The sequence below is a fragment of the Toxorhynchites rutilus genome, chromosome 3, assembly GCF_029784135.1.
Source record: "Toxorhynchites rutilus septentrionalis strain SRP chromosome 3, ASM2978413v1, whole genome shotgun sequence".
Taxonomy (NCBI): domain Eukaryota; kingdom Metazoa; phylum Arthropoda; class Insecta; order Diptera; family Culicidae; genus Toxorhynchites; species Toxorhynchites rutilus.
In genome coordinates this window covers 59,787,745-59,804,812 of record NC_073746.1, presented here as the reverse complement: position 1 = coordinate 59,804,812, position 17,068 = coordinate 59,787,745, and the positions used below count along the sequence as shown (strand labels likewise).

The 17,068-nt window shown below is 38.0% G+C and overlaps 1 protein-coding gene across 4 annotated transcripts in view; it reads left to right on the top strand.

Annotated features, from left to right (window-relative positions):
- The window catches only part of LOC129779740 (serine-rich adhesin for platelets), a 466,395-nt gene that overhangs the window by 171,648 nt on the left and 277,679 nt on the right, over positions 1-17,068 (top strand). For 3 of the 4 annotated variants that reach the window (XM_055787394.1, XM_055787396.1, XM_055787393.1), the window contains one exon: positions 877-974. In XM_055787394.1, the coding sequence (XP_055643369.1) occupies positions 877-974 (98 nt within the window). The remainder of the gene's footprint in view (positions 1-876; positions 975-17,068) is intronic. The other variant, XM_055787395.1, reaches the window with a different exon arrangement.

Below are 17,068 nucleotides of genomic sequence, written 5' to 3'. Positions count from 1 at the left end.
GAATACGGACGAGATACCGTCATAGCGAATACATGTAAGCTGTGATTTCTTTTTCTCGCTTGCATTAGTGTTTGGGAAATCATAGCGGACACATGCAAGGCGTGAGTACTCTTACTTGCATCAGTTTCTGTTTTGCTTTCGCATGGAACAGTCATGAAAAATTCTTTGCGTGTGAATGCGTCCGAGCGGAGGAATATTCGCACCCATTTCCGCATTCGACTTAGTGTTCCCGTGATGCAATCCTATAGCATCAGTTTCTGTTCTGCTTTCGCATGGAATAGACATGGAAAATTGTTTGCGTGTGAATGCGTCCGAACGAAGGAATATTCGCACCCATTTACGCATGCGACTTAGTGTTCCCGTGATGCAATCCAATAGCATCAGTTTCTGTTCTTTTTTCGCATGGAACAGTCTTGGAAAATTACCACATCACGATAAAAACGAAATGAATTCTATGCAAGGTTATATAGACTTTATTTCGTTTTTACTATGAAATGGCGCCCTCAGTTTCTATGTTGCGCATGGAGTGATCATGAAAAACTTCGTGTTATTCTCACGAAAACAAAAATCAATCACGTATCAAACATCTTCAGTTGCTTTTACAAGGCCACCCAAATTTCATCGGTTCCGGGACCACGAACAAGTTCGAAAGAGTTGAATTTTATGTTAATAACAATTCCATACATATCCTCATCCACCCACACACTAAAAAGAAAAACTTTCAGCAATATTTCAAATTTTTCATTCATTTTTTAATTAAGAATTGATTCAGATGCAATTTCAAATAAATGATTACCGAGCCAACTGTAGTCCTACGTCTACCTTGCGGTTATACCACAGATATAACCCACTTCTTGTTTTCTTTTTCTTTCACAGCGGCCGAACCCACAGCAAAGACAGCCAACGGAGCTCCCAGAGCGATCTCAGCCTAACTAGCGTAGCAGCGAAGCTCCAGTCGAAAGCTTCTAGCACACGTGAGTAGCACAAACACAAAAAATGAATTTTGAAAAGCTTTCCTTCTCCCACCTCCCACTCAAACAGACATGTTTCTAACCGCATTTTTACTGCGCCTTGTCTCGATTTCGAAGTTTCTTCGAGAAACAGTGCTTTGCCTCTAGCATACATTTTGGCGTTTTCCTTTGTTCGGATTCTCTTTCATCGGTAAAGGAAGCAAAAGTTTGTATGCCCTTAGTGGAAGACTTTTGCTCGCTCTATGGTGTTCGTTGTTTCGGTCTTTAATGTTTGATATCCTGCATCTGGGTCAGCTTCGCCGGGCAAAGTTAGCGATCGATTTTTGAAACAATAAGTTGCTGGGATAACACCCATTGGGAATGATTATTATTTGTTTTACAGCTGTTTGTCCCGTACAATGGACGATCAAGTTTTCCTCATAAAAATGATGACAGTCTAAATTGAATGTTCTCCTAAGCTTTGAAACATTAAACTCAAATTCAACTACAACCAAGCCGAATGCGTCGTTTTGTTGACAGCCCAACTCCAATTTGGCGCATTATTGAATAACACAGGACAATCGTAACTCTCCGATCAACGAGCCATCACTAATCAAAAACTCATATTTACCATTAATTGAGATCATCAGCAAGCACATGTAACTTAATTGCGAGCAAAAACATTTGTTTCTCTATATCCGAAAAAAATAATACAGTTACATAGTCGGTCGGTGCTGCCTGAATGCTCGATACCGAAACGAACCTGAATTGAACGTAGGACCTGATATGTAGCCACTTGTTTGTTCGCTCGTGTTTTATGTTGTGTATTGCTTTCCCGCTGTTGTTTTTTTTCTCCATGCTGCCTTCACCTTGATTCGGTGTTTGTTTTTGCTGCTGCTGCAAACGCGCTTGCAAAAGAGAAAGGTTTCTGAGGCTAATGTAGAGTACGGAGAGCGTGGCTCTCGTTAAGCGATAATCTAGTACTACTAATTACGAGATAAAAAAATGGAAATAGATATGGCTTAACTCGCAAATACTATTTTAGATGGATATTTGAGAATTCTGAAAAAAAGATTATTCGTTCAGTTATTTTCAAAAATCAGGAATATTTGTATACTGTTTGTTCTATACCTCTTACATTTTTGAAGTGTATCGTAATACTTTCGAATCCGGGTGGCTTTTTGATCAGGACGCTTTTTCATTTCATTCAATATCGTACCAAAATCATAACATCTTTTTCATGTTGAATGCATTAATGTGACAGATAGTTACTATTGTATCAATTCAGTGTAAAATCAAGCATTGTACCTAACTGTTGACAAAAAAATGTCAAAAATCAAAACAAATATTTGTATTTCGCAAACCCATATCAGGAATAAAAAATACATTCAGAAGATGATCGTGAGTCAAGATTATAATAGAATAACAATGTAATAATAAGCTTGACATAAACCAATAACTAATTTTTCCCAAAGAAATGTATCCGGCATTTAAAGGAAAAAATGTCCGGAATTCAAATCATGATTTAAAAAAGTGCCTGGATTTAAAATTACGGCACAGTGAAGAAATCTACTAATTTTGAACAAATATAACATGATTTTGTGGATTTCTGTGATTTATAACATACATGAATTCCTTCTAACTTTATAGTAACGGTCATTTTTCATGCTATGATATGTCAATACTGTTAATGGTTGAATTTATCATCATAAGCGCTTAAGTGTCCGGGTTTCGATTCATTACGATAGCGACATGAATGGCTAAAACGATTCGGCAGTTGCGCTAAGGAGAATGTTAGAATGATATCGTATAACGGTGTCAATGTTCAGATGAAAACTAGTTATTTAAATTGAAATTATTCTCGTGCGGTAGGGTTAAGTTTCACACAAATGTATAGAACCCTTCATTCCACGAGTGTTTCTGGTACTTTCTGCTCTCAGTACAATTTACATTGAAGTGCTCCTCTAATTTACTCAAAATTTGATTTATCAAGACTTAAAAAAATTAAATAAAATGAAAAAAAATCGAGACTGACATAAGTAGCTGTTGCAATATTTGCAAAATCGTGGTAATTTTTTGAAAAAAAACTAAAAAGTTTTATTTTTGGCTCTTTTCAAAATTGATGAAAAAATCAGATAAATTGAATTTGGCCAAAGCAATAGTTCAACACTCAATCATAGCCTGAATCCTAGCTTCCATGCTATAATGTTGTCATTTCGGGCTCTTGGTCCTGCGAACCACACATACCACACATTAGCATAGTCATTCATTATCATATTCTATAGGACTATACTTATAGTATGGGACTTTACTTAGAAATTTGTTCACTATTGACTGGACATGTCAGTTCAAGCAATTATTTTGTCTCTAGTAATTTATTTTACTTCTCTCCAAATTTAAGTTCAATTTTGGCACGGCTATCCTTTGGATTTTGAGACTGTTTCCAAAACTAAATTATTTACTGGTAAATTTAGCACCAGTACTCCCAGTGTGGTGTGAGAATTGTTCTCGCATTCCAGTTTACCAGAAATTGTTTTGGTTTTAGCAGGTAAAAAGATTGACCAAAATTTAAAAATCGGAGATGGATTAGAATGGAATGCTGACGATCCTGTTTATATTGCTTTTCCTATTCAAATGAATGCGACAGACAACAACCCTTCTGTTGGAAATAACAATTCTGAAATTTCCCACAAAAAGCTGTATAATATTCAACGTTTAAATTTATGCTTTAATTAATATACCATTTCTGTGTTTTCCGACGGTTCATTAATTGAAAAATTGTGGTGGCTGATCATCTCCATAGAGTTACTTTTCAGCTGTAATATGAACATTTAAAATATTTGTATTCAGAAGATTTTACGCTGCTGTTGAATACACTGTTTAGGCTGAGAACTTGAAAGTTTCAAGATGCATTGTTCGGACATCTTGTGTCATACTTCTTTCAAGCAGTGAATATGAAAAAGAGCACGAGAAAACGAGAGCCTTTTACTTCGTAAATAATCTAAATAACGAGCCAACTCATAATGCATCGCGGGATAGGATTAGGGATGATTGATAATAGTTCTATTAATTTATTAATGACTGTGTAAACCTATTATTAACCCTTTGCGGTCTGCTCTCAGCCACCGCATCAAGGAACTATACTTATTTTATACTTTATTCAAAAATGCATCATTTCACAATTTTCGAACGAATCTTAATGTCTAGTGGAACTTTTTGCGTATCAAAATTGTGCTTTTTGCGTAACATAGATAACAGTTATTTGTAAAAAATCAGTACAAAACTATGTTTTGTGGCGCCGTGTAGATGTGTAGAGCAAGGATTGTTCTCTATGTTCAAATAGAAAGATATAAATAAGGTGGAAGACACCAAACTTCATGTTGTCGAAAACCAGGACTTGGGGGCTGTTTCGGAAGATAGCAAACGAAGGAGAATTATAAAATATATTTTTTTTATGAAAACATCACATGTTCAGTATGTATTTACTAAAGTTCACAAAAAGATACATCTTGTTTATTTTTGATAATCTTACAAGTTATGTATTTTACAGACATGCCCAAATTTAATACGACCAAAGGTTCAATCGAACGATCACTATGCAAATAATAATCGAAGCAATTCATTGAGAGATCCATAGTAAAGCCTGCATGACCACTGCGGCTTGTGCGGTCTGGAGGAAAATAGACAACACAAATGAAAAGCGTATGGTTGTTCAAATGTATTTCGATCCCAACTTATTCCACTGTACGCCACGCAAGGTTATCGATGAGGCGAGCTTTGAGATTGTGCCGTACTGCCAGGAGGACGCCTCCTCCAGTAGATTTGCGACTGTAGAAGGGAGAGCGATCGCAGCGGAAGACTTCGTATCCCAGGTCAAAGATTTGACAAGAGAGAGTTATAATGATTATAATGATCAATTAACACTAAACCTTCCAAGAGGGGTCAAATGACCCATTTTTAAACTTTTTGTCAAAATTATCTTGCAAATTACATTTTCACAACATCATTTGCTTACACTACATTTCTTAAAATATACATCGAATGTATTTTTCAGTGTATACTCCTCTCTTGTTATTTTTTTTTTACTGATAAATATATGCAATCTGCTCTAAGTACCGCATTTGACCCGTGCAAACATTCTAGGATATATCAGAAAGATTTGTATGTATGGTTGTGATACAAAACCATTGCATTACACATTTTTGCTATTACTTTATATATTTTGTTATATTGGTAAATGATTAGTGAATGATTAGAATTAATTGTATTGCGGACTTTTCAAGCGAGCTAACAGTAACCATTCCAAGCTATAGTGCTATTTGCTATTTTGCGTGTCAAAATTGTAATTTCATTATTTGCTAATACAAATTGTTATAGTAAAAATGTCGAGATATACAGGAGAAATATGGTATGCCACGTTTCTCAACAACACTATATAAATCGAGTCATTGTTTAATAACAATTCATAAAGGGTCACTTGACCCGCTGTGGTAGGAATAGGTATACATTAAACATCGGTAGGTTTAGTGTTAAGCAGCAAACTTAACGGCGATTATAGGTTGCCAGAGCATCTTTTAAACACAAGAAAAGGGATGAAGGACTGTGTCCCAGACATGACCGCATAATTGACTTAGGATTACGTTACGATGATTGTTGTATATTGATGTTTGATACAATTGAATAAGCCGCATTCGCAGTCGGCCACGTTTCTTGCGATCTACATAAAGGGTGTGTCACATCAAATTGCATCACGGAAAAAACGCTGTAGAAATTCGCCCAGTAGACCGATACTTTTGAAAATTTTAGACAGTAAAATAAAAACTATTAAACAACTTTTGGCATTTTCTTTTTATTCATACTTCGAGCCCAAGCTCGTATGCTCGCACCTTCCTCTTTACCCCATCCATAAGGTTCTGTTCAACGTCAGGTTGTAGTTTTTTTTGAACAGAAATCCATTTTCTCTTGAAGTTCGCCTCCGATTTGACAACTTTTGGGTTCTTCCGGAGGGCCTGCTTCATAATCGCCCAATATTTCTCTATTGGGCGAAGCTCCGGCGCGTTGGGCGGGTTCATTTCCTTTGGCACGAAGGTGACCCCGTTGGCTTCGTACCACTCCAACACGTCCTTTGAATAGTGGCACGAAGCGAGATCCGGCCAGAAGATGGTCGGGCCCTCGTGCTGCTTCAATAGTGGTAGAAAGCGCTTCTGTAGGCACTCCTTAAGGTAAACCTGCCCGTTAACCGTGCCGGTCATCACGAAGGGGGCGCTCCGCTTTCCGCAAGAACAGATCGCTTGCCACACCATGTACTTTTTGGCAAACATGGATAGTTTCTGTATGCGAATCTCCTCCGGAACGCTGAATTTGTCCTCTGCGGAGAAGAACAACAGGCCCGGCAGCTGACGAAAGTCCGCTTTGACGTAGGTTTCGTCGTCCATTACCAGGCAATGCGGCTTCGTCAGCATTTCGGTGTACGGCTTCCGGGCTCGCGTCTTCCCCACCATGTTTTGCCTTTCGTCGCGGTTAGGAGCCTTCTGAACCTTGTATGTACGCAGGCCCTCCCGCTGCTTGGTCCGCTGGACGAATGAACTTGACAAATTCAGCTTATTGGCGACATCCCGGACCGAACTTCTCGGATCACGTCTAAACTGCTTAACTACGCGCTTGTGATCTTTTTCACTGACGGAGCATCCATTTTTGCCGTTCTTCACCTTCCGGTCGATGGTTAGGTTCTCGAAGTATCGTTTTAGTACTCTGCTGACCGTGGATTGGACGATTCCCAGCATCTTACCGATGTCCCGATGTGACAACTCCGGATTCTCGAAATGAGTGCGCAGGATTAATTCACGACGCTCTTTTTCGTTCGACGACATTTTTCCAAATTTACGAAAAATTGACAGTGAAGCATGGCCAACGTGATCTATACACTCTTATCTGATTATAAGCGAAAGCTGAAGATATAATTCCTAAAAATTAAATTTCTACAGCGTTTTTTCCGTGATGCAATTTGATGTGACACACCCTTTAAATGTGTGGAAAACTAGAAGCTCTCATTTCAAACCTGTTTTAACATATGGAGAATTAGAAATTTTCTAATTATATATATTTTAATAGATTATTAAAGAATATCCAAACATCATAATTCCATCTGAAAATGACTGAGCAGTAAGCGCTTGAAATTGGACAATTTTAGTGTCGCGAGCGACATTTAGTTTTTCAATTAGTACCCTCAATATGTTCCCGAAAGACCAATCCTAGGTCAGAAAAATCAAAGCGATCACATTTTTTTGGTCTTTTGCCTTACTTTCAATTTTCAAACATTATTACAAATGTTATAACATACATATAACACATCGAAAGCCATTCTTATTAACACTCGAATGTCAATAAGGCAGCTCCACCTTTTCACCTTTTCCGCTCGCAATGTGAACAGAGATCGAACAAGAAAGCATTCAGGCCACATTACCTAGGGATCCATTAGCAAATCTATGCGCGCACCTTAATCCTCTCACATTTGCGGGCGCTTAAACTCTTTTTTCCGTCCACTTACTTTCCGTTTCGGTAAAGCGTGAGCGATTCGAGCGAGATAAACGGCTTAAGTCTTGTGAGCGATTCGAGAGAGATAAACGGCTTAAGTCTTGTGTGAGAGCTTGCGCGGCCGCGTCGCGACTCTCACATCATCAGCATAGCAACGCTTGGGTCAGTTTGATCTGAAATTCGATCGCGTTTAGATCATATTTTATGCGAATTTTTGTGTCGCTCGCTTGCCGGTGGTGTGTGGTTTAGAACACGGGAAACACGAACGGTTCGAAGCGTTGTTGCGCGAACGCGAACGCGTTCTCGTCGAGTGAGTGTGTGGGGTTTTGCGCGGGGACAAAACGGCTTAATGTTGTTTTAATGCTTCTCCTGGTGCTAGTGAATTGCATGTGATTTTTTTAAAGTGATTCTTCCACTTCATGATATTCGTCGGTGAAGGGAACATATGATTCTCGGCAGAGTGCAAAAGTAATTCGCGCAGATTTAGAATGTTGTGCTAAAAATGGACGAGTTGTCCCGCCGCATATTCTTCCCCTATGTGTGAATAAAACATGTGATATTTGACGGAAGAATTAGGTCAAATGGTTTTGCATGTTTCCTCGCGCGGGAATGAGCTTGTTACGAAGCGGCTTTGATTGGTGTGAAAAATGGTTTTGAATATATTATCAAACGTGTGTTTAAAGCATTAAATAATACACATAAATGCTTGAAGTTTCTATGTGAGACAAGTGAACACGGGGTGGTCACGCCGAGAAGGATTAATTGGAGACAGATGACGATAAGGCCACAGAACAGGATTTGTTGAAACATTCCGCAGCATATAGAGTCAGCCGAGAAGTGTGAGAGCGAGAGCATAAAAAAGTAACCACCGACAAGTTTCCTGCAGAACCAGACTTGTCGGAAAGAGTCGCCGGCTAGTGATTTGCTGCTAGTGCTGCGACCCGGTCAACCCATGGCGGGGCGGGAGGACCTCGGGAGTGAGAGATGATGATAATGTGTACATAAGTATATCGTCGACCGCTGCCGCTATTCAGGTTTTAATTTTATCTCCTTCGAAGCTTTCAGAGAAAATTTGCATAAGGTTTTATGCGAGCCGATGTAGTGCCGGTGTGTTTGCTCGCAGGGGCGTGGGAACCGAGTGAGGAAGTGAGGAAGTTTTTGGATTATATGGTGGAGAGATTCATATTTTTAGCAAGGAACTGGAGTGATGACGGCCGAAAACATAGAATGTGAAAAGATTTTTCTGGTAGTGCGTGCCAGAAGTATGTTTCACCGGTTCACAAAATGAACGTAATCGCATCGGGCGTTTTTGTTATGAACATTGGATCAAGTTGAAATATTTTCCTTGCAAATTTACCACAATTCTGTACCACTTTGCAACAGTTTTATTTGGATATAATTTGCTTGCGACAGTGTTGATACAATTCATGATGAAACCGTTATTCAATAGATAATTTTACAACGGTATTAAAGAAAAAGAAATTAATTGAACATACATTTTAATAATCGTTTTCCATTCTCTGCGAGAACATTGACACATAACAAGCGTATTTAATTCTACAAATATATTATTTTGTTCCAAAATTTAAATATTAGCATGCTGAACAAGCTCTCGATTTTTTATTTTAATTTCTTCTAGTGTTAAAAATGTCGAGTTTTGTGCCATATCTCATTAATTTTTTTTTTCAATTCATGCCCCATGGCCTAAATGAGCAGCGCTTTCGTTCTTGGGAGGATTACAAAAAAAGGTATATTCTTGGATAGTCTCAAAAGACGTTTCATTTTTTCGATGTGGAACACAAATGTGGCATGCAAATGGGAAAATAATGGTTAGTGATAAACAGTAATTTGTGTGACATGCTTTCTGAGATATTGATATTAATATCAAGGGATAAAAACAGTATGATATTCAGAGACATTTAGAGCACTACATTTGTTGAATTCGAGTATAATGTAACGATAACAAATAATAATTCAAGAACTAATTATGCACTAATCTTTATATAAATCAATCGTAAGTCTCACATTACTTAATGAAATTGAATAGAAAATACTGTGAGAGAGTTTGGCTACAAAGTGGTGTGTGATGATCATCATTCAATGTTGATTAGATGAAAACCTCAACATTGAAGTATGTAAAAACGAATCGTTCCTAAATTTGCGTGAACTATATAGAGTTAATCCATTTTTAGTCAATTCTGTGCCAAACTTTTCACATTTATTGAGATTTGACCCTATGATAGTTAGTGGTAACCCAAAATGCTTGGTTTTATTTTCATATGACACTGTTGATTTGGGAATATTCTGATTTTATTTTCAAACTATTTTTTTTCATCATAACTTGAAAATTGAGTTGCCTAGTTGCAAAACCGGCAACTCCAAAAATAAAAATTTTACAGGAGAGACGATTTTCTGTTGCATCATGCTACCTGTTTTGCAGCACATCATGATTTTCAAACGCGTGTTTTATAGGGAATTGATCGTTATTGATGCTGTCTCTCACTACCAATAAGTGGAAAAATGTGTAAACCGGACATATTAAGAGGAACTTTTTTTGTATCTTTGAGAACTCATGTTTCCCAAAACTTCAATGCACTATGGGGCTGTCCAGATACCACGTCGACCACTAGGGGGGTAGGGGCTACGTAAAATGTCCACGCTTGTCCATGGTGAGGGGGGGGGGGGAGGAGTTCAGATAGTGTCCACGTAGACACGTCAAATGAATATTTAAAAAACAACAATCACTTAAGTACTCTACAATACGTGAAATCTATTCTGCAATTCCAAGAAAAGATATTTTTCAATAAAAGGGTTGAATTATCTGATAGTCGAACATCCCTATTTTTTCATATCGTTGACCATTTTTTTTAGAAAGTCATTTGTTTTAGAGAATCATTGAATAAAAATAAAGATGAAGACGCCACAAAAATAAAGAAAAATATAGGAGGTTGTGTCCAAGACACGATCATATTGTTGACGTAGAACTACGCTGTTATTTTGTTCAAGTCCTCCACTTTGCGCTCTTCTCAACAGAAGCTCTTTCATGTCAGACTTGGTGGAGATAGTTTTGTTACTGTCATGAGAAACCAAATCACACACAAAATTCCTAAACAATTATTTTCTTGGTGAGCCGATGATAGCCTAGTTCGATGATTCCCCCACACAATTGTGTAGTTCAGAATCTTAATGGACTGGCGTCAGTTTGATATAATAATTCCGATGCCAGAGACATCAGCGAGTAAGTAATTTGGTCGCGTCCACAGCTCAGTCCGAAACAAAGACATGTGATGACGCGAAACAAGAAAGAACAAGCGATGTTCATTGCTTCGTATATAGAACGATACTGAAAGTTTGCCTCAGCGAGATCCAATATTTATGCTCTAGGAAAATATTCTCCTTCGTTCTTCTTCTTCTTCTTCTATTCTTTGTTCACGGAGACTTTTAATCATATATATTATGGGAAATGGAAATGCTTCTAGTTTTCATCAATTTAAACCGTTTACACATCAGAGGATTGTAATATATAACATATAAACAAATCTTAGGGAATTTCCGATTCGTTTGGTATGTAAATTGTGAAAATCCGTTCGCGGCTAAAATAGTTATTAACGTTAACTTGATTTCATAAAAACGTAACTTGTTTTCTGATTTGGCACCCTCGATGAAAGATGTAGTTCTACGTCAAAAAACTAATTCGTTTCTATTTTTTAGAACTCCGTTTTAGTTTTGCGGAAATGGAGTACGAACAACAATTTTTCCCATCGATGCACAAACTGTATCTCTGGATAAGGATAAGTGTCCCTAGTAACGAAGACAATCTTCTTGGAAATGTAATATTTTCTGGAATACTCTTCTATTGGATTATCCGGGAAGTGAAGATAATGATGATACTTAAATCGATACGCACATCAAGAATAATCCTCAGTTCACGACACATGGAAGAGTAGATTTATTACAAACATGTATATTTATGAGTGAACGTGAAACCTAGTGAACCTTGGTTACGTGAAACGCTGCAATGAATGGTTCTACACCTATTGACCGAAAACATTTAATGGATCAGTGACTCGCTTTACAAACGCAACGAAAACTCGCAATTTTCAAACAAATCGTGATGGGCAACGAATAGTTTAATAATTTACAACAATGTTGATCGAACAAAATCTTTGGGGCAAGCCGAGCTTCAATTGGAGGAAGTAGTTCTTTGAGTCTGGTGGGATTGGGAATTCTGTATTATGAATTTATAAAAAATCGACAACACGCTGAGATAGTAGCCCTGAATCAGGAGAAGACGTACAACTGAATCTGTGAATTTGGATTCCAGTAGTCCTGAAGACATTGACAGACGGTAAGTAACGGGTGTTAAATAAAAAATGAGAATTTTTTCAATCACATATAAAAAAAATTTTTTTTAACGATTTCAGTATTTTTTTGTTAATAACGTAATGTATTTTCTTCAAAAAAATGTCAGTGAATGTTTGAGTAAGGGCCGTGGTCTGCTGTTCGACGCAACTTTGTCGCGATGCTCTCACAAGAACGTTGTACGGTTCTACGAAACGCATTTCCAGCAAGGAAAAAAGTTCACGGTGGCACATTTTAAGGAAGAAAATGTGCCTGTCAGTACGTCAGTGTCAGTATATCGTATCCTGAGTTCCCTGAACGTAGAGTGGAAGGTCGGAAGTGGTCGTCCGGTAACGATAATGACGAAGCAGAGGAAGACATCGTTAAAGAAGCTGTTTGACAACAAGGACGCAACCAGCCTGCGTGACGCCGGTCGGAAATATATAGGCGGATGGGAAGTACGTCTTCTGGCCGGACAAGGCGTCTTCCAATTATGCCAAGAAGACGCTGGCGTATCTTGAGGAGAAAAAGATACCGTTCGTGCCGAAAGATCGTAACCCAACAAACTTGCCCCAGTGCCGCCCAATAGAGAATTTCTTTGGCTCACTCAGTGCCCTAGTGTATAAAAACAATTGGAGGGCCAAGGACACGAAGCAACTGACTAAGAGAATCCGGAATTGTATCCGGAAAATGGACGTAAGTGCCGTACAACGTTCTTGTGAGAGCATCGCGACAAAGTTGCGTCGAACAGCAGACCACGGCCCTTTCTCAAACATTCACTGACATTTTTTTGAAGAAAATACATTATGTTATTAATAAAAAATACTGAAATCGATGAAAAAAAATAAAAAAAATATTTTATATGTGATTGAAAAAATTCTCATTTTTTATTTAACACCCGTTAGTAGACGGCAATCTGTTGCACTTTGTGAAAAACCTCACGACAAACCGCACCTTCGAGGTGCCGAGGTTGGGAATACCAGTTCCAGGCGCCTCCATGAAGAAACTAGTGTACCTCAAGAGTCCATCTTAGTGTTCGTAGTTTTAGTAGTGGTAGGAAACACGCATAGGGCATCAATCAACAAGATGTAGACAGCTACCAATATCATCGGTAAATGGGCTGTCGAACGATGTTTCCGACTGTAGTGGCAAAAGAGTGGGAGTCAACATTTACAGCGAAAGCATCTCTCGCAGCAAAACGTTGAAAATACTGAGAGTGGTGGTCAACTGCTAGCTGAATTTCCAGCATCATGTCAACGAGGTGAGAAAGAACTGTGGCTCCTGGTTAATTTTTTTTATAAATCATCACCAAATCTCACCGGAGTAATAACCGAATGATCCGTTTACGGATGGCCAAAGATGATCTCTAACTGACGTGCCTGGCCAGAGATAAACTTCACTGCGGATTATCTTTGGCCTGCTACCAGCAATCTGGGTACGCGCTGAAGTACGGGAATCTCCGTTTGACATCTCTGATGACGCGGCGAAAACCTCCAGAACTGCGAGCTTCCTCGCTTAATACAGCGGAGGTGAGGGGACGCGTCCGAGTGGAAAATACCATCAGGAACAACTTTCAAGCTGGGGCGAGTTTAGTGGGCCTGCATCAAATTTTTTCGGATTTATCTCATGAAAATTGTCCGTTGATGCGGCTTGAAGTGACCCGGAACATCAAAGGTTCCATAACCAGGATCAAACACGGGAAAGTGATGGGGGAGCAACGAATCCTGTCCAGACTAAGAACCGGCCACTGCAAAATATCACATAACTCCAATAGGAGATTCTTCCATCTCCTTTGTGATCTATGCTAGATCCGAAATTCGGTCGAACACATCGTTTGTGTTTGCCTGTAATACGAGAACCTCCGGAACTTTTACGGGATCAGTGGGAGCATTTATAGTCATCCTTGAAGATGTCCCTTCATGAACTGCTACACACTGTTCTGTTTTTTAAAAGATGCTAATATGTGTTTTAAAATTTGAATAAGAAATTGTGATCCAATTGTGTGTCCATAAGCGTCCGCGGGATAATCGGAAATCGCTCGAAGTAGAGCAGTGACTGCCTGTTGATAAGATGGCGGAAAATGTGCCGAGTGCCCAGCCCACTTTATCGCTAAACTGATGTTGCCCGTGTTGCCAGAACTGGATATGCCACACACCAAAGATCCATGTTTTTTCCCTTCGTGATTCATCACCATTGGTCAGGAGCATTCTTCAAAACACAGCATGAAAATCGATGCGGTGCTTCCAGTGAACAAAATTGCACTGTTTTGTAAACAGTATTTGCTATTGGCCTGGGGTCTTGGTGATCGGACATCTTCGCCAATCGACCAAGGGAAAAAACTCGATGGGTAAATGTGTAAAAATTTCAAATTGTTCATCCGTATGTGTATGTAAAATCAATTAATTCATTGTAAATCCACCTAGAGGCACTTATTACGTCGTTTTTGCTGGGACGAACCAGCTTAGGAGTCTCGTAATAAAAACAACAATTATGTATGAATGTGATGCAAAAATACAGCAGCACTCTATACCAGACGGAATGAAATTTGAATTGTACTTCAACCGAACAAAATTGCATCGCTGCTGTTTGCGATTTCAACCATTCTTCCTTTGTATCGATCAAAACATCTGTGTATTATTTCAACAATAAGAAAGAATGTTGTCTGTTTGTTAACTGGATCGAAACTGTGGTCTGAAATCACGAATAACTATTTTATACCCAGACGGAACGGCGAACAGAGCCGATGCATTAGTTGCAAAACACGTAAATGGACAGAATTTTGGGATCGTAATGTATAGCATATCAAATAAATCTCATAGAATTTCCGATTCGATTGCTATGCAAATCATCAAAATCCGTTCCTAGTCAATAGAATTGTGTTCTGGTTCTCTGAATTCCATCTGATTTGGCACCCTTACTGCAAGACGTAGAATACGTCAAAAACGAATCACAACGAATCACATTTTTGGTCTCCAAACATTACACTGATTGGATAACACTTTATTGGATATAAACTTATTTTAACTAAATTTAGTTACTGCTATGGCTGCCTATGACTCTATTAAATACACTTTGGATTTAGTCTTTTTTGGTGGATAATAGGGATTGTTAACCGGTTTCACCGTTACCGGTTTTACGGGTCATTTTCCATTACCGAATTACCGGTAATTTTACAATCAATAATCGGTAAAATGGTAATTTTTATTTTTACACCATAAATAATATTTGCCTTTATGCCACTTTGAAATATTACTCGAGAATCAAATAAGATCGAAAAACAACTGACAGTGTTGCGCCGATTCTACGACCTCCAGTTCAAAAATCGCTGCTCGATCTGAATACGAAACACAATATAAGCTTCAGCGATAAAGGAATTGGTAGATGCCCTCGAACCAGTTTTGGTCGCTGTTGAACTGCTATTGCGGAAGATATTCACCCTTTATGAAGCTGACGTCAGATTGCAATTTATGCCAGAACATCAAAAAAAATTTGAAGCAGCTGCTTGAAATGCTGATTGGAAGGATTGCAGAAAGACGTTTCGTATATGCAGATTTGTTCTCGTTATGAATTAGGATTGAGCGATCGTGGATCGATCTTTAGAAGATCGCTCTTTTTCCCTTCGATTTCTGATTTTTTGGATCGATTTTTTGTTCTCCAAAAAATCGCGAAAATCGATATTTTGTTTTCGATTTATCCGATCTTTTTGATCGTAGAATCTTTTTTGTATATTTGTTTTTAAGTGATTAATGTTTTTAAGTGATTTAAGTTTATTTCAAATTCTCTCAACCCCCTGACAAATTTCATAAACATTGGATCATTTTCAAGGTTGTCAAGTTAGTGGTCGTAAATTAAGCAGAAGCAGGTTTGTAAGTTAGGTCATTACAAAAGAAGTGGTCATAAGTTATATGACCATATGACCTTGTTCTAGTAAATAAATTGGAAAAAAGACTTTCGATTTTTCAAAGATCGATTCTTTGGTACCGATTTCATCAGTGAATCGATCCCTACGCCGTTTAGAAAATCGATCCGTCAAGATCGATCTTCTTCTAAAGATAAAGTAGTGATATAATTGATGATGACTTTGGCGTCTTCTATCAATCGTCACAGACAGCATTGATCGAGCAAGCATTTGAAATTGTTCCTGATTTGATCAAATTTGTCGATGATGATACTGGTTCAGTAGCAGGACAACATGAGGAAAAAAATCCACTGGACGATGCGAAACATGCAGAACAGTCACAACAATCAAAGGTATCAACATCCAGCCCAAGCTCAACGTCTAATAACGGATTGATGAAAACCCTCGGACAAGAATTTTCGTACACAGGGCATCAGAGGCAAATACATGACAATGGTATTCGATTCTTTTCGTACTGTACGCCCAACATAATTCGACTCTTCCTCTTCTGGAAACTTTGTTAATGAGATCCGACCTAGATTAGAAAACGACAAAATAAACATTCCCTGTGTCCAACCAACAAACTGAGTAGCAAAAACTTGCAAAATGTTTTTTTAAACTAATCATTATAAATAAAAACCGTTTCTTCAAGAAAATGGTTCATTTTAAAATATTTTTTACTGGTAATGAAATTATCATTACCGAATAACCGGTTATTGAAATTTCGGCACGGTAATGCAATCTCTAGTAGATGACCCGGGATAATTCGTTTTGGTAAAATGAAACGGGTAACTCTTTCAATTGGATAGCTACGAGCGTCTTTTCTTGTGAGGAATTAAACACTTTGACGATGAGTTTTTGCTTTCCAAATTGAAAAAAGCAGAAGCAGAAGTTAACGAAACCTAAGAATCGATTTCTCTGTATGCATATGAACCGATTTCATTTTCACATTTGAATGATGAGAAAATTTAGTACAGATATAGTAGTGGAACATCCAAATTAGTGGATTTTAATAACATTTTGGAAGTGAAAAACTTTAATGTTAATAATATTTAATGTGTTATAATTAATTTTATCCTGAAAATTTATGTTGACCTTGATTGTTTCTATGAATTGAATTGAAGCTCTCTAAACGCTCTACAATTTGTTCTTTAACACACAATTTCTATACTTTTGGCTGCAATATCGATATAAACAATTCCTGGTGAAAATTCAAGCAAAATCTTCTAAAATCGTGACTTTTACCCCACTGTAACAGTTCGGCTGAAAAGTTCATAAGGTAACACAGTAAAACTATTTATTTTGCAAAATTCAATTTTATTGTTCAACATAATGGCCTCCGAGG